Below are 15,834 nucleotides of genomic sequence, written 5' to 3' on the forward strand. Positions count from 1 at the left end.
TGGCCACGAGCCCGTCCTCGGACTTTACGCTCGTCAAGCTCAACGTCAAGGACGGTGTCGATTTGACCACGTACGGCTACCTCCAAGTGCGCCTCGACGGCCCCAAGCTCAACGAGACGATCCACATTCTTGGCCACGCGGCCGGGTGGCCCAAGCGCTTTGCCGTTTCGACGCTCGACGGCCCCGGCACCGTGACGAACACGAGCTTCCAGTCGCGCTGCCAAGCCGACGAGTTTGCGTACCGCCTTGATACGCAGGGCGGCAACTCGGGCTCGCCCGTGATTTCGACCGACGAGAATGTCGTTGTCGGTCTTCACAACTGCGGCGGGTGCCCCGACGGCGACAACGCCGGTATCAAGATCAACAAGGTGTTTGACATTCTCAAGGCGCAGAACATCGTGATCAAGGATGCGATCGCGTCGACCAAGCCCGCGTGCTAGGAAGATTTAGGATCGTTTTGCTCGTGGTATAACTGTCTGTCAATGCATGCAACAAACAATTGGTACAATTGTATACACTATTAAACGACAAAGCTTTTGATATCGTGTGCGTTGTGCTCGCCATCTCAACTTTATCCTTCGACTACATACACATGATGTGGCGCGGGAATCGTCGTACCAAGCCGTCGTTTCGTACGATCTAGTAAGGGTCCATAGACCTTTAGATCTAACAACACGTCAAATTGTTATTCTGGACCTTCATCCTCGTCTCATCTATTGCCTCGCGAGGAGTGATGGGACAGGGCACCTTCCACGCGAATTGCGAGAACAGGCACAGTCGATAACATACACATTTGAAAAGGTTCGACCTCTTCCTCAAAAGAGCGCTTTGTCGAGTAGGACGGCAGCGGTAACGTAGCTTGAACTGCTTTGCTCTTCAAAGTGTCTTCTGTCACGGTGTCAACTATGAGCAATTCCATTTCAAACATGATGTCGTCGACAAATGCCATCGGCGTCCTGAAGAGGGGCCGCTAAGATGGCTCTACGATCTTATTAATAGTTTCGAGTGCTGCATCTTGGATCCTGTCTCGCTACTGCTGTACGCCTCGGACGGCGACGCGACCTCGCACTCCATGCTCTCCACAGCGTCCTCTACCAATGTACCGAGTCCAGGTCATTTCTGTTTCAAACGCTAAGTGGTTGGCCTGGCGATGCTTCGGATGGAATCGGTTAAGAGATCAAATGAACAAATGAAACTCGTGCTGTGTGCACCGGGTATTGAGCGAGCGGTGCGAAACGTCGGACCACGAGAGATCTGGCAACTATGGTTCAGAGGCCATCGACTCTCACGCAGAGGGCCCGTCATCTTCATGTCGACATGGCTTGGCAAACAATCGCCGCGCGCACACAAATGCGAGCAACGGCTTCTTGGGCGAGTGCGCACGGTTGTTGCTGCTCTGCCCGCAGTGCGCCTACGTCAAAATACTCGCGTCGTGGGCATCCCTTAGCCGTGCCGACCATGGCTCATGGACACTGGAGGTATCTTCCGAAAGGCGGTGCCGTGATGCTGGTCTAGCATTGTGGACGACGGCCGGACCATCGCGAGCTCTGCTGTCGATTTTGAACTCGATTGACATGGATGCTTTTTATTGGCTTGATCTCAGATTCTTTCTAGCCAATCACAACACTGTATGCACAATGTCGTCTCAAATAGTGTGCGTAGCATGCACCACAAAGACAAGTATGACCCACAGACGCGCTAGCGCCACGTAGCCGCCGTATCTACCTCTCCCCACACTCCATCAAAGACGTACATGTCGTTTCCGGCACCGAACGCGGCGTTATAATGATGCGCAAATCCATTTTTATTTTTTGAGGTGGCGACACAATTGCCCAAACACTCAACATGATATCGCGGGGTTTGAAAGCTCCAAAGACCCCAATTCTGGCTGCCACAGTTGGCAATGGATCTTGACCCGGTCTGCGACCAGTTTGTTGGGCGCCGTCGTTGCTTGGGCGCTCACACCAAACTCGTACTGCCGAGCGTCGGTTTTCACGAAATTCGACATGAAATTTCGGTTGAAAATGCGTTGAAATCGCGGAAACCGAGGACGCCGTCTCTTTTCATTCATGTTCGAGAGCGTGTTGCGTGTGGCCGAGAGAGGCAAAGTGCGCGCGATATGCCTCGCGATGAGGCCTTGTTTGCACTCGTACAGTATTTCAGTGTGTCAACACATCACACTATATCGTATAGTGCTGCTTGCCGCTGTCATTTCCACTCGGTACAGCGACGCCACATAGCATTTTGGACTCTCCAAAGTGTACTCTATTACTCTGGCAAGTATAGGCAGGCGACTTCGTTTTCAAACATTATTTTGGTCGATCCGCCGGCGTGGCGAGTTCGCCCAAATGTGGTCATATATGGTTGAAAATGGCGAGCGCCAATAATAAAGACCGGCGACGCTAGGACGGCGACGCCGAGGCACCACTGACGCTGCTGCATTGTGCTCGAAAACACTCCATCCACAGCCTCTACGTAGAGGCCATCATCATGAGGTATCGCTCGGTCGCAATGCAGCCTTGCTCGTTGGTGTTTCTCATTTTCGTCAACCAAGGCCAAGCGTTTCAGCCAATCACAGCGGCAAATGTTTCGATTTGTAGCCAATCACCAATGTTCTTGCTGCATTTCCGGAACCGAGTCAATCTCGGGGTCGATTTCGTCGTCGGAGTCACCCGGGTCGGACTCATTGCCCGCGGCTTCGGCCACGGCAATGGCAGGTCTGGCGGCCAGCCCATCGAGCGCGGGGGCAGGCTCGGCCGTATCCTTGCACAGCAGAGCAATGCGAGGGCGCCCATAGAAGCGGCCTCCGCCCGCGTTCACGCACGCATCAGAATTGTTCTTTCTAGTGCGAATCGTCTTCGCCAATCAGAACACCGCAACGCGTCACTGGCATTTCATTGGCGGAAAGCCTCTCGATGGAGGCTTGAAGCATTTGGATACCTTTCCACCGAGCGCGACATCGCTCTACAAGGGTCGCGGTTTCAGTCCACCTCGTGCGCAAGCCATTTGGGACCGTTTGATGCGTCTGGTATTCGTTCGGTTCGCTCTACAAGTCGCCCAGACTTGTAGAGTCCCGCGCGTTTGCGCAGCAGTGACTACGGAGATCTGAGTTTGCTTTTTCTGAGTCCGCTTTCACGACTGATTACACTCAAGAGTGGGTCACCGCGGGCCGCTTCACACGACATGCGCTGTAGATTTTCGACGGCCGACGCCAGCCCAGGAGCCTACGGGTACGAATGGGATAGCATACAGTATTCTGGCCTCGCGAGTACGTCCAACCAAGCCTCATGTACCTCATGAATGAACCCTTCGTCACTGCACACGGCTCGTTGCAGCGTACAACCACCTCTATTGGTGCAGACCGGTACTCACCTGACTTGGGTAAAGTCATTTATACGACGCATGTCCATGGGTTTGACGACGTCGGCTGGCTTTCGACTCAGAAAGGATCTGGTTTTGGCCCTCACAATGATGCACTCGACGCCAACTCAGATCCAGGACAGCACAGCTTCGATCTTCACTTTTCCATTTCCCCGCTCGCGGTCCACCACTACCTTTGTCATGTTGGGTGCTGCCAAGTTGCTCTCTCTCTTCTCCGCCGCGGCGGTCGCGCAGCAGTGCACGGGCGTCGAGCAAGGTATGTACAAGATCGCCGAGAAGACGTTGGTGAGCGTCACCTACAACGGCGACGCCGCGTTCAGCCAGATCTTCCAAAAGGACGGCGCGACGTTCGCGGCCCCCCACTTCAAGTCGGTCAACGTGCCGGCCAACGGCAAGCTCACGATCACGTCGCTCGACGGCAAGGACAGCGAGGTCTTCAAGGGCGGCGAGTCTGCTACCAACGTCCGCGCGAGCTGGGCCTCGGGCAAGGGCGTCGTCGTCTCGTACGAAGCGCCGTCGTACACCAAGAGCGCCGTGCCGGTCTTCGAGCTCGACGAAATTTCGTTTGGCAAGCCGACGCCGCTCGCCGAGTCGATTTGCGGCAAGGACGACTCCAAGCCGGCTCCGTGCTACGCCGCCGACGCGGCCAAGACCAAGTCGGGCAAGGCCGTCGCGCGTCTCCTCATTGGCGGCTCGGGTCTCTGCACGGGCTGGCTCATCGGCTCGGAGGGCCACCTCATGACCAACAACCACTGCATCGGCAGCGCCGACGACGCCGCGGACGTCCAGGTCGAACTTGGCGCCGAGTGCGCGACGTGCGAGGACCCGAACAACCAGAAGCAGCTCGCGTGCAAGGGCGAGATCGTCGCGACGAGCGCGACCTTTGTTGTGACGGACGAGACGGCCGACTTTGCGCTCGTGAAGCTCAATCTCAAGGATGGCGTCGACCTCAAGAAGTACGGCTACCTCCAGGTGCGCGCGGAGGGCCCGAAACTCAACGAAGAAATTCACATTCTGGGGCACGCCGTGGGCTGGCCCAAGCGGTTCGCGGTCGTCGTCGACAGCGGCAAGCCCGGTGTCGTCACCAACACGAGCATCCCGTCGTGCCAGCCCGACGAGTTTGGCTACGAGCTCGACACGCAGGGCGGCAACTCGGGCTCGCCCGTCTTCTCGACCAAGGACAACGTCGTCGTTGGTATTCACAACTGCGGCGGCTGCCCCGACGACGGCCCCAACGGCGGTATCAAGATCAACAAGGTCGTCGACATTCTCAAGGCCAAGAACGTCCTCCCCAAGGACGCGATTGCCGGCGACAAGCCCGCGTGCTAATTGTTTTATGTCCATGCGTCTTTAAACGAGCCTGCCGAATTGGCTCTCAGCAATACACCATTTGTGAGGTCGATAGAGCAAAATTGTTGGTGTATGGCTGGTAGGCATTTGTGGCCACAGAATTCTTTACTTTGCAGTCTGTGAAAGGCTTCGTCAAGTTGACGTGGAGGAAAGCAACGAGAGACGCAGTGATTTTCTTGTCGATTGGACACTCCGAATCTACCGCTGTCGCCCATTTGAAAAAGGTGGAGCTGCGTTTCATGATGCTGCAATCCGCTGTAGAACGCGTATCCAGTAATACACTTATACTGTAATCGCGTGGGACGCTCGGTGTCTACAGCTTTCCCTTTTCAGCATAAACAACCTTACTTTGTTGCATGCATTGACAGACAGTTATACCACGAGCAAAACGATCCTAAATCTTCCTAGCACGCGGGCTTGGTCGACGCGATCGCATCCTTGATCACGATGTTCTGCGCCTTGAGAATGTCAAACACCTTGTTGATCTTGATACCGGCGTTGTCGCCGTCGGGGCAGCCACCGCAGTTGTGAAGACCGACAACGACATTCTCGTCGGTCGAAATCACGGGCGAGCCCGAATTGCCGCCCTGCGTATCAAGGCGGTACGCAAACTCGTCGGCTTGGCAGCGCGACTGGAAGCTCGTGTTCGTCACGGTGCCGGGGCCGTCGAGCGTCGAAACGGCAAAGCGCTTGGGCCACCCGGCCGCGTGGCCAAGAATGTGGATCGTCTCGTTGAGCTTGGGGCCGTCGAGGCGCACTTGGAGGTAGCCGTACTTGGTCAAATCGACACCGTCCTTGACGTTGAGCTTGACGAGCGTAAAGTCCGAGGACGGGCTCGTGGCCAGAAAGGTCGCGCTCGTCGCGACAATCTCACCCTTGCACGCGAGCTGTTTTTGGTGTTCGGGTCCTCGCACGTCTTGCACTCGGCGCCAAATTCGACCTGGACGTCCTTGGCCGCGTCGGCGGTCTTGATGCAGTGGTTGTTGGTGAGCATATGGCCCTCCGAGCCAACGAGCCAGCCCGTGCAGGGAATCTGACCGCCAATGATAAGACGGGCCACCGACTTGCCCGATTTTGTCTTGGCAACGTCGCTCGCAAAGCACGCTGCGGGCTGCGACTGGTCGGCGCCGCAGAGCGCCTCGAGAGGCGACGGCGGCTTCCCGAAAGCCACTTCGTCGATCTCAAACACCGGCGACGCCTGCTTGACGTATGTTGGGGCTTCGTACGCAACGACGACGCCGGCGCCACTGAGCCAGTCGGCGCGCACGTTGGTAGCGGACTCGCCACCCTTGAAGACGACGGCGTCCTTGCCGTCGAGCGACGTGATGGTGAGCTTGCCGTTGGCCGGCACGTTGATTGACTTGAAGTGAGGCGCTGCGAACGTCGCGCCGGTGCGCTGGACGATCTGGCTGAACGCCGCCTCGCCATGTGACACCACGTGCAAAGGCGTCTTGACCGCGATCTCGATCGATGCCTGGTTGCCGCACTGGGCCGCAGCAACGACGGACGCAAGTAGCGCTAATAGCTTGGTGACGTTGAGCATTGTTGTTGTTGCGCAGAAAGGGGCAAAAGAAAAAATGAGTGAACGGCGCGAGATCGCGCTGCAAGCTCCATTGTGGGTGCCAACTCAGATCCGATGCGGTCCTTTCCCAGTCGCGTGTCAGATTCGATTTACCCAGTGTATTGTATGAAGAGGAGCTTGTGTCCCGTGCCAAGCAACGAGAACTTGGGTGTTTACCGTTTACCCGTAATGTATCCGTTCCAGGGATGGAATGGAATGACTCAGAACGGCAACATGTGTGTCCAGCAGGACCCACACTCGTGTGCTTCAGAGCCGCTCGTGTAATCAGCAGTTGGACCTGAGGCAGTCCATTTTCATACGAGTACAGTGCTTGGTGATCACTGCTTGGTGATTGGTCTTCTGAGTACGTACTGTCTTGCACGCCTATCCAGTCAACCATCTACGCACGATGAAGGAGAGATGATCACGAGTCCCGGCACGACGAATATGTCGTTGATTGCCTGGTAAACGCTGTTTTGGCAGTGATGTTGGCTGCGTTAATTGGCGGTGCTTGCTGTGTGATGCACTTTAACTCGTCGTGACAACTTGAGCCAAACACACGCGCAGCCCACTTTCGGGTCCACTCTGTCGTGCGTGCGTCAAGTCTAAGGACACTGGTAAGGTGAGCCAGTGTTCCAGACGCTGGCGACGTCTGATACGAAACGCACGAGCTCGTACAGACTATGCGACATGCAATCCACAATCCCTTGCATTTGCCAGAAGAAAATAGTGGACTCTAATACATTATTGATATTTACGGCTCCAGCGACACAACATCGATTCGTTGGTTGTCGTTGTGCACGCCCACACCTGCGCTGCGTGGTTCTCGTTGGTCGGGTCGACGTCCAAGCACAGATTGTCGTGCGTCGCGTGCTTGATCTTTCCATTTGCGATCATCCACTTTTGGTTGGCGTTGGTCGCTGCAAAAGGGTATTACATGTGGAGGCAATACTGCCCGTGGTGGTGGTCGCGGTATGCGTCTAAACACTGCTGTTCCAGAAATGCGGCAAGAACACTGGTGATTTTTGACCAAGTTGTTGCGCCTCTAACCTTTGCTGCTGAATGCCGAAGCAATGTGTCTCTCCACACGACGAACACCCTGCGTCCTGCAACGATATTCTATAAGGCTAGTGTTGACCTCGACGTCAAACACCTCGAAACAGCCATGACGCCTGTCAAGGGACTTGCCGCACCCTCATGAGTGCATGAGGAAGTCCACTTTGATTGCATGCTCATAACACGTTTCAGCAGCAACACCTGTCGATAATGGTAGTATCTGCACCACAGCACAGAACTTAGAGTGCTTTGACGAAGGCCAAACATGGACGATCGCGGTATCGCCTTGCTCCCATGCAATTTTTAAGATGCAGCTAAAAACAGTTGTGCTGCCGGAGCACCGCTCACATACTGAGCGTCGCAGGAACCGGTTGCGCTTTCTTGTTAGTCGCCCAAGAAGCTCCACAAGATCTCGGCACCAGTGGAACACTTTGGTTGAGGATGTAGGAGGATAGATGTGCAATTTTACCAAAGCAACTCAACATTATGACATTTAGAAAGCGCCACTAGCGTCGACAGCTTAGCACGCCGGCTTGGTGTTGACAATGGCGTCCTTCGGGACCAAGTTCTTGGCCTTGAGGATGTCGACAACCTTGTTGATCTTGATGCCGCCGTTCTCGCAGCCGCCGCAGTTGTGGAGACCGACGACGACGTTCTCCTTGGTCGAGAAGACGGGCGACCCCGAGTTACCGCCCTGTGTGTCGAGCATGTAGCCAAACTCATCCGGGACGCACGACTCGATGCTCAAGTTGGTGACGACACCCGGCTTGCCATCGTCAACGACAATGGCCGCGTACTGCGGGAAGCCGCGGGGGTTGCCGATGATGTGGATCTCCTCGTTGAGCTTGGGGCCATCCGGGCGGACCTGGAGGTAGCCGTACTTCTTGATGTCGACGCCGGCCTTGACGTTGAGCTTGATAAGCGCAAAGTCGTTCTCCGGGTTGGAGATGAGGTGGACCGCGTCGGTGGCGACGATCTCGCCCTTGCAACCGAGCTGCTTGGTGTTGTTCGGGTCCTCGCACGTCGCGCAGACAGCACCAAACTCGACCTGGACGTTCTTGGCGTCGTCGGCCGTCTTGATGCAGTGGTTGTTGGTCATCAAATGGCCCTCCGAGCCGATGAGCCAGCCCGTGCAGAGCGACTTGCCGTTGATGAGGAGGCGGGCCACCGAGAGCGCCGACGTTTGCTTGGCCGCGTCCGCCGTATAGCACTTGGTCGGCTTCGAGTCGTCATTGCCGCAGATCGACTCGAGCGGCGGCGTAATCTTGCCGAACGTCACCTTGTCGATCGTGAAGACCGGCGTCGGCTGCTTGGTGTACGTAGCCGCTTCGTAGGTCAAGACGGCCTCCGAGCCCGAGATCCAGTCGGCGAAAAGGTTGGTACGCGACTCGCCGCCGACGTACTTGACCGACTCCTTGCCGTCGAGGCTCGAAATCGTAAGGGTCGCGCCAGCCGGGATGTTGAGCGCGTCAAAGTGCACGGCCGTGTACGTCGCGCCGACCTGCTTGATCGTGTGGCTGAACGCCTTGTCGCCGTTGAAGGTCAAGCTGAGCGGCGTCTCCTTGCCGATCTCGATCGACGCCTGCTGGACGCACTGCTGCGCGGCGGCGGCGGTCGCGAAGAACGTGATCAACTTGGTGAAGCCAAACATGCTTGGGTGGTGTATTTGCGAAGGAAGGCAAGATGGAAAGTGAGCTCGACATCGCCTCGCTATCATCGGCTGACGACTCGCCGAACATACTCTCTGAGCCTAAATCAGGCTGATACCGATACACTCGCTGATACTGGGGTGAGCTACGGGGGTGCGTTTGGTTGCCTTGAGCTTTTATGTAATGCTATGAGGCCAGCTTTGGAGGCGATCGGTCAAAAAATATAATGCACGGAGCAGTCGCAAGCAGGTGTAACACTACAATAGCCACGCCCTTTGTCGACAAGGGGACAGAGCTTGACGTTTCCCCTTGGTTGCCGAGTCGTCATGAGGAAGGTCCAATGGCCCACGAAAGCAGTGTGAGTTCTGGAAAAGCCGGGAGCCTCTCTGTGTCCGTTTCTCTTGCCCCGCTCACATCCTTCTGACGCTTGTCGCCTTGAAAGCCGTCCTGGTCGGTTCCAGCTTCTACTTCCTTGACCACGATACACGCGCTGTCTCCTTTGCGATGGAGTGCACACGACCATCTCTCACGTTCAAGTGCTCTGGCGTACCAACACCGATACCTCTGCTTGCAGATGCGGCTTGTTTGTACGTACTACTCGGATCACAAGCCGCTCGTTGCGGCCTTCTGACCGATCTGGTACTCTATCATCTGGCTCGGACACAACCACGCTGACTCAACTCTCAGTCATGCTCTTCCACGTTGGCACCTTAGCTCCACCTTAGCACTTGGTCTGTGGCGTCTTAGCTCACCGCATCGCTTCAAGCTCGATTTCCCCACCGAGGCCCACATGAAGGCTGCCAACGCACCTCGAACGTCGCAACAGCCCTATGCTGGCTCCTCATCGATAAGCAAAGGGAATGTGCTGCTGGGCGTTGGGTTGAATTAGCCGAGATACGGGCTCGTTCGCGCAGTGCACGCCACCTTGCATCAGTGTGGCGATCTTCTTGGCGGCAACGTGGCAGGTTTGACACGCGACCATTCATTGGTCCATTCGGTTGGGTGTTTTTTCTGCATATTAATTTGACAGTAAATCTATTCTATATACAAATGCGTCAATGCTTGTGCGTCTTTAAGAAAAGAATGCAGTCCAATAAAAAGAGATGGCCACGTCGCAGCGCCAGTCTACGCGCACTTGGGGTTTGTATGCCGTATTTTGTCCAATCCGCGCGCCGACCAAGAATATAGCCAATCAAGTGGCGGCATGTCATTTTGGCCAATCGGCGTCGGATCTGGAAATAGGCCGAGTTGGTGGTGGTGGTCCTCCATTCTCGGAGATCATGTCCTCGGCAAGCAAGAACAAGGGCAAGGGCGGCAAGAACCGTCGCCGCGGCAAGGGCGATGGCGAAGAGAACAAGCGCGAGCTCGAGTTCAAGGAAGATGGCCAGGGTGCGTGCATGCGCATGCTTCTCGCCATCTCGCGCCGAGGCTAACGGTACCTTGTAGAGTACGCCCAGGTGCTGCGCATGCTCGGCAACGGCCGCCTCGAAGCCTACTGCTACGACGGCGTCACGCGCCTCGGCCACATCCGCGGCAAGATGCGCAAGAAGGTGTGGGTCGGCGCCGGCGACATTGTGCTCGTGAGTCTGCGCGAGTACCAGGACGGCAAGGTCGATGTCATCCACAAGTACAACGCCGACGAAGCGCGCAGCTTGAAGGCGTACGGCGAACTCCCGGACAACGCGCGTATTAACGAGACCAACGTCGACATGGAAGGCGGCGGCGACGACGACGACTGCGGCTTTGAGTTTGACGACATTTAAATCGCGCTATTTTATCGTGGACGACAATAGAGTTTTACCTCTTGGCGTGACTCGCCCACGTAGTACGCTTTCTCGTTCTCGGTCGCGAATCAGATATGATAGTCGTTGGCGCCTTCCTAGTACAAGGAACGACATGAAAGATCCCATCCTCGCCTCCTCCTCCTTCAAGACCCCATGACGCGCGGTATCTCGCCGGTGGTACATGCCCGCGTGATGGCAGAGCCGATCGTCAGAGCTACTCGGCGTTCGAGCGACCAGTCTCTCGGACGTGAGTAGCCCCGGTCTGTAAGCAGTACGGTACTGCTGCCCTCTTGGCACACCCCTTCCAAGATGGCACAGGAAAAAAAGGCGATTGCAACCGTTACGAGACGGTTTCAACCGCTAGAAGCCGCCGGTTCCTCGGAGATGGCGTTTCTGAATTCCGCCGACGAGATGCCGAGCTTCACGACGCCGCTCGAGCTTGATGAGGACCGCGAGGCCGCCGTGACGCCGGCGCCGCTGAGCATGAGCCCCAATAAGATCCGCATGCGCATTGACGCCGCCAAGGAGCAGGCCAAGGTCGTCAACGCGGGTACGTCTCGAGCGGTGGGGTTGGCTCAAGCGGGCACGTATGTAGTGTACGAGCAAGGCGAGGTGGTCCACTGGATGAGCGTGCGCAGCCCGGAGCTCGTGGCGTTTGGCCGGCGCCTCGAGCAGCGCGGGTTCACGACGCTGGGCAGCATCGCGTTTCTGACCGAGGACGACCTGCCGCCGGACGTGAGCGCTGGCCTCAAGGTACGACGAGATGCCAAGAGATTATTGCGACAGAGGCTTTGGAGTAGCACACGCTGCTCGTGGCGCTCGCCGAGCTTCGCCACGAGCTCTACCGCATGTAATGCTCTGCGTTCGTATTATATTTATACCTCCCGACCTCCTCTCTTTCTCCTTGTCGCGCCACCCATGCCAAGGTCTAGTACATGCATGACGCTGGACGACATGACAGGCAGTTGAGAGAAGGGTCAGATACTAAGAATACACTGTACGCATGGGAGGAGACCAAGCAGCAGCATGCAAGCAAGTGAGAAGCCTTGGACGTGGGGCAGAGTTGGACTGCAAGTTGAGTGGCACGTCGTTGTCGGTCGGCCAAATTTCTGGCCGCCCAGACCTCCAACCGAACCAGGAAGCATTGGTCGCCGAGACTCTTCCTACAGTTCGCTTCTTCTTGCCGTCCCACGCTAGAGCACGTTGAAGGAGCGCCTTCTGCCATGTGGCGAGGCCTTTTTCTGGCAGCTGCCGTTGTGCGTCAATAGATTTTAATGCTGCGCAACACTTCAACCTGCAGCGAGCCGCTGGCGCTGGGCGCCAAGCGCGGCTGCCCGCGCGTCGTGTTCCCGCTCGTGACCGAAGCCGGCTTTGACATGGGCCTCGAGACGGTCCCGAGCCGCAGTCGCGTCCCACTCCACTTCCACGACGACAAGGACGAGGTCATCGTCGTACTCCGGGGCACGGCCATCATCAACATCAACGGCGAAGAGGCGCGCGCGACCTGCGGCGATCTCGTGTTCATTCGTCGCGGCCAGTCGCACGAGATTCGCAATGAAGGCGACGACGAGCTCCTCTTCTCGTGGAGCTTCTCGCAGTCGAGAGCAACCTTTGCCGACTCGTTGACGGCCAAGGACCTCGATCTCGTCTAAGCAATTATACCACCAGGTTGTCTCCTGTTTCTGTACTTGACCCTTGGCGCGCCTTTCTAGTACCGGAACACCAGCGCACAGGATCCCCATGGAGAGAGGAGGCCAGCATTACACAGCTCACATCGCGTCGTCGTACGTCCCCATCCAGCGCAAGGCGGGAGAATAGTGCGGTGGCGCCTCTGCCGCCAGCACACCACCCAGTAGATGAGTCCTGCACTGCATTGGCGGCGCGACGATGATGACTGTTTACTGGAGCATTACATAGAGCACATGCAACGACGACGAAAGGACTAGAGCACGGCCTCTTCGTCTTCGATGGGCAGCACGAGCCGGAACGACGCCTGCTGCTGCTGCTGGGCGAGGCGTCGCCGGCGCGCGACATAGAGGGCGGCCAGACCACCACCAAGCACGGCAGCGACAAGCAAAGCCGGCATCAGGACACTGGACGACGCACTGCCACCTGGCGACATCTGGACGTTCGGAAGTGGCGGGTCGTCGACTTCATGGTACCCGTTCGTACACGACGATGCGTTGATGGATGGAATGAGGATGTGCTGGGACGATCCGTTCAGAAAGGTGAGCTCGACGTCCATGTTCTCTAGTGGGATTTGCGCGCTCCCGGCATTGGCTTTGAAGTAGTAGCAGCTGTCGAGCATCTCGGTGGCAAAGCCGTTGATGCGGACGCGCTGAACGCCCGTGGCGACATTGACGGGCTGCACTGCCATCCAGAACGGATTCGCGCCGTTCTTGAGGCACACGTGGGCATGCTCGTCCTGGATCGGACAACGCGCAAATGACCATGCGACTTTAAGCCGCGTCGCGTCGTGGCCCGTAATCTCCCGAAACACCTTGGGGCTCAAGTCGAGATCGCCGTGCTTGCATTCGGGGCATTGATCCACAAGCATGACGAGCGCAGTCGCGGTCGAATTGCACCGGGCATCGACGCATCGCACGCGCGCGCAGCGGCCGCAATGGGCGAGGTTGGCCCACTGCGGGGCGTTGAGAGCCGCATAGTTGGTCGACGCAAGCGGCGGCGTCCACATGAGGTTGCAGTTGCCGTGGCGCGGCGCGCTCAGGACGTACGAGGTACCGTCGCCCTCAAAGGTCTCCTCCATAGACGCGATGTCGATGACACGGTTGCAATGCGGACTAACCTGGTCGGCCAGTACGTCGTTACCGCTACTGTCGGCGCGACACGTGATTGGCTTGGCGTGGTCGCACGACGTTGGATTGGCTAATAAATAGACACGGTTTCAGTAGGGTATACATATCACTTGATGGGCGGATCTTGTGGCATGACGTGGCACGACGCTGGGTGGGAAGGCGCAGTAACATGCCGGTGAGTGTGGCGTTGTGGGTGCGTGAATAAAGCCGCTGCAGCGGGAGCGACAAGGCCTGCGCAATTACACCCTGCACACAGCCCTGCACATGTACACAGATCTTATAGGTGTACGTTCGATCGAGAGATGCACGGACGCTCATCGAGTGAACCAGACGGACGTTGCGGAAAAGACGGGATCGTGTGAGCCAGCTTGGCGAGTCGAGACACCTTTCCAAACCGTGCGCGATACGATTAGCAATGGCGCCGACACCTTGGCAGAGGAGAGGTGGCTTCTCCATCGGCTGTACATCTTATCGGTCGCATGCCCATACACGACCACTCTCGAGGGAAGACGATTGGAAGATGGCAATATAGGAGGAAGTAGGAGGATGCGCATGTACCATTGGCGCCACACATAAAATCTTGCTCATGGGTTCGTCTTCGAAAGCACGTTGAACGAGATTCTACTGTGGTCAGAGCCTCGACGCGCGAGATATTCGATGATGGCCGAGACGGAATGCACCCACCTGTGTAATAGATGATCTTGACACGACGAGTGTGTGCTGTACACTGCAACGTCGTATGCGATGGCTGTGGTTGATGCAATGGATGAAAAGCATCGGATCTGAACTCGTCTAGATTCGGGTGAGTACCATCTGGTTCTCTTAGCCAACGGTGTCACCCAGATACTCGGCAGACAAACCGGCCGTGGGATGGGCACTTGAAGCTGTGGCCTTGAATCGTGTGGCGCCTTGTCACAGTGAAATAATATAATCGAAGGGTCCGACAGGCTTCTTCTTCGTTTCCTCGTCGACGCCAGCACAACCGTAGGATAGGTACCGTCGTAGCGTTGGACAGAAGGAGGCGGTCGTGGGAGATGTAGGAGCTGCAGATATGGATGGTTTCTCAAGCCTCGGCCGTTCGCGCAACCCACGGAACCAGCCACGTTGGCTTCCAACATGATGTTGTTGCGCGGTTCGCTACTCTTTCACGCCCGGACCAGGAGGCCATCTCTACAGGAACGCTCCTTGGTTGCTGGTTTTGCGTGCTTGTACATGCATTGTGTGGTGGTGTGAGCCTTGAAACTAGTATAACTTTGATTTAAATTAAGGGGCCTACGCTAAAAGTTGCTTCTCGTCGTCTCTTAGACCTTCATGTCCTTGGCGAAGAGCGCGAGGAGGATCGAGAGGTCTTCGGAGCTCCACTCCATGTCGAGGGACGGGTCCATCTCGAGCTCTTCTTCGATCGAGAGGCGGACAAAGTCATCTTCAACGACTGCGCTGAACGGCGTCTCGACGTCGGTCTCGGCGCAGAACTCATCGGCCGAGTCCATGGCCTCGAGGTACGACTCGTACTCGGGGAGGGCCGGGCGCTTGGCCGAGTAGGGCGCGAAGCGGTGGCTCTTGCGGTCCTTCTTGGCGCTCGGGCCGAAGCGGTGCGAGATGCTGCTCATGACGGTAGCCATTTGTGTGTGTGGATGCGAATTGGTAAATGAGGTCGTGTCACCACACCGCCACCATAGGCGCTGGGTTCGGAACGGCTGCGTGCTGTCAACGATTTCAGATGATCTGGTTTTCGCATCCCACTCTAATCTGGCTACTCGGCCACTCGCGATGCCTCTTTTATGTGTCGGCTGGGTCACACTCATTTCTCTCATTTCAGTCCTCATCGTCCCGATCCTCGCTTCTACGATACCAGACCCAGGCCGTTTTTTTACCAACAGGATCTCTCTGCTGTGTCACGGCGTGTGTACGCCCACGACGACGCCACGCTCGTTTGGTACTACATGTAGGAGTCGTACAGGCGACTCGTTTGCTCGACCAGCGCTGCTCAGACGACGAGCTGCGTCGATCGAACTTTTAAATTTTGAGTCCGACTTTTGAACCACGTGTGGAAGCTGGATGAGATGTAGCGACACACAGCGACGACCAAGTCTCGGCGAGCAAAGTCGAACGGCCTCGGACAAGCTACTTGGACAGAGCCTTCGATTCGTGTCGAGGTTGGGATGAACCAACGCCATTACACAAGTGTGCGATAGTACCTAACGCTTGGTTGATGGTGACGCTGCTGGCTTGGCTGA

The 15,834-nt window shown here is 56.7% G+C and overlaps 8 protein-coding genes across 8 annotated transcripts; 4 read left to right on the forward strand and 4 right to left on the reverse strand.

The window, feature by feature from the left end:
* Positions 1–3,508: 3,508 nt before the first annotated feature.
* On the forward strand, positions 3,509–4,720 carry SPRG_11865 (hypothetical protein). Its single transcript, XM_012350916.1, has one exon. It carries the CDS (start codon positions 3,562–3,564, stop codon positions 4,708–4,710), a length of 1,149 nt encoding a protein of 382 aa, XP_012206306.1. The 5' UTR covers positions 3,509–3,561; the 3' UTR covers positions 4,711–4,720.
* Positions 4,721–5,135: 415 nt separating this feature from the next.
* Positions 5,136–6,274, reverse strand: SPRG_11866 (hypothetical protein; the record flags this gene model as incomplete). The annotated part of the gene is made up of 2 exons (XM_012350917.1): positions 5,136–5,618; positions 5,672–6,274. The coding sequence occupies 2 exons, from the start codon at positions 6,272–6,274 to the stop codon at positions 5,136–5,138; spliced, it is 1,086 nt and encodes a 361-aa protein (XP_012206307.1).
* Positions 6,275–7,868: 1,594 nt separating this feature from the next.
* Positions 7,869–9,026, reverse strand: SPRG_11867 (hypothetical protein; the record flags this gene model as incomplete). The annotated part of the gene is made up of 1 exon (XM_012350918.1): positions 7,869–9,026. The coding sequence occupies exon 1, from the start codon at positions 8,997–8,999 to the stop codon at positions 7,869–7,871; it is 1,131 nt and encodes a 376-aa protein (XP_012206308.1). The 5' UTR covers positions 9,000–9,026.
* A 1,212-nt stretch (positions 9,027–10,238) lies between these two features.
* On the forward strand, positions 10,239–10,828 carry SPRG_11868 (hypothetical protein). Its single transcript, XM_012350919.1, has 2 exons — positions 10,239–10,386; positions 10,444–10,828. The coding sequence occupies exons 1-2, from the start codon at positions 10,278–10,280 to the stop codon at positions 10,758–10,760; spliced, it is 426 nt and encodes a 141-aa protein (XP_012206309.1). The 5' UTR covers positions 10,239–10,277; the 3' UTR covers positions 10,761–10,828.
* A 337-nt stretch (positions 10,829–11,165) lies between these two features.
* Positions 11,166–11,635, forward strand: SPRG_11869 (hypothetical protein; the record flags this gene model as incomplete). The annotated part of the gene is made up of 3 exons (XM_012350920.1): positions 11,166–11,331; positions 11,377–11,534; positions 11,582–11,635. 3 exons carry the CDS (start codon positions 11,166–11,168, stop codon positions 11,633–11,635), a joined length of 378 nt encoding a protein of 125 aa, XP_012206310.1.
* Positions 11,636–12,045: 410 nt separating this feature from the next.
* Positions 12,046–12,452, forward strand: SPRG_11870 (hypothetical protein). Its single transcript, XM_012350921.1, has one exon. The coding sequence runs from the start codon at positions 12,056–12,058 to the stop codon at positions 12,431–12,433; it is 378 nt and encodes a 125-aa protein (XP_012206311.1). The 5' UTR covers positions 12,046–12,055; the 3' UTR covers positions 12,434–12,452.
* A 271-nt stretch (positions 12,453–12,723) lies between these two features.
* SPRG_11871 (hypothetical protein) lies at positions 12,724–13,599 on the reverse strand (the record flags this gene model as incomplete). The annotated part of the gene is made up of 1 exon (XM_012350922.1): positions 12,724–13,599. The coding sequence occupies exon 1, from the start codon at positions 13,546–13,548 to the stop codon at positions 12,724–12,726; it is 825 nt and encodes a 274-aa protein (XP_012206312.1). The 5' UTR covers positions 13,549–13,599.
* A 1,225-nt stretch (positions 13,600–14,824) lies between these two features.
* Positions 14,825–15,232, reverse strand: SPRG_11872 (hypothetical protein). The gene has a single exon (XM_012350923.1). It carries the CDS (start codon positions 15,217–15,219, stop codon positions 14,899–14,901), a length of 321 nt encoding a protein of 106 aa, XP_012206313.1. The 5' UTR covers positions 15,220–15,232; the 3' UTR covers positions 14,825–14,898.
* Positions 15,233–15,834: the final 602 nt, after the last annotated feature.

The sequence above is a fragment of the Saprolegnia parasitica genome, assembly GCF_000151545.1.
Source record: "Saprolegnia parasitica CBS 223.65 unplaced genomic scaffold supercont2.71, whole genome shotgun sequence".
Lineage (NCBI taxonomy): Eukaryota > Oomycota > Saprolegniomycetes > Saprolegniales > Saprolegniaceae > Saprolegnia > Saprolegnia parasitica.

What these genes read in the sequence shown, in the direction of transcription:
- SPRG_11868 (XM_012350919.1), top strand. Translation starts at nt 10,278, where the DNA reads ATGTCCTCGGCAAGCAAGAACAAGGGCAAGGGCGGCAAGAACCGTCGC. An exon ending in GTTCAAGGAAGATGGCCAGG is followed by an intron (nt 10,387 to 10,443) that starts GTGCGTGCATGC and finishes GGTACCTTGTAG; the next exon opens with AGTACGCCCAGGTGCTGCGC.
- SPRG_11865 (XM_012350916.1), top strand. Translation starts at nt 3,562, where the DNA reads ATGTTGGGTGCTGCCAAGTTGCTCTCTCTCTTCTCCGCCGCGGCGGTC.
- SPRG_11870 (XM_012350921.1), top strand. Translation starts at nt 12,056, where the DNA reads ATGCTGCGCAACACTTCAACCTGCAGCGAGCCGCTGGCGCTGGGCGCC.
- SPRG_11872 (XM_012350923.1), bottom strand. Translation starts at nt 15,219, where the DNA reads ATGGCTACCGTCATGAGCAGCATCTCGCACCGCTTCGGCCCGAGCGCC.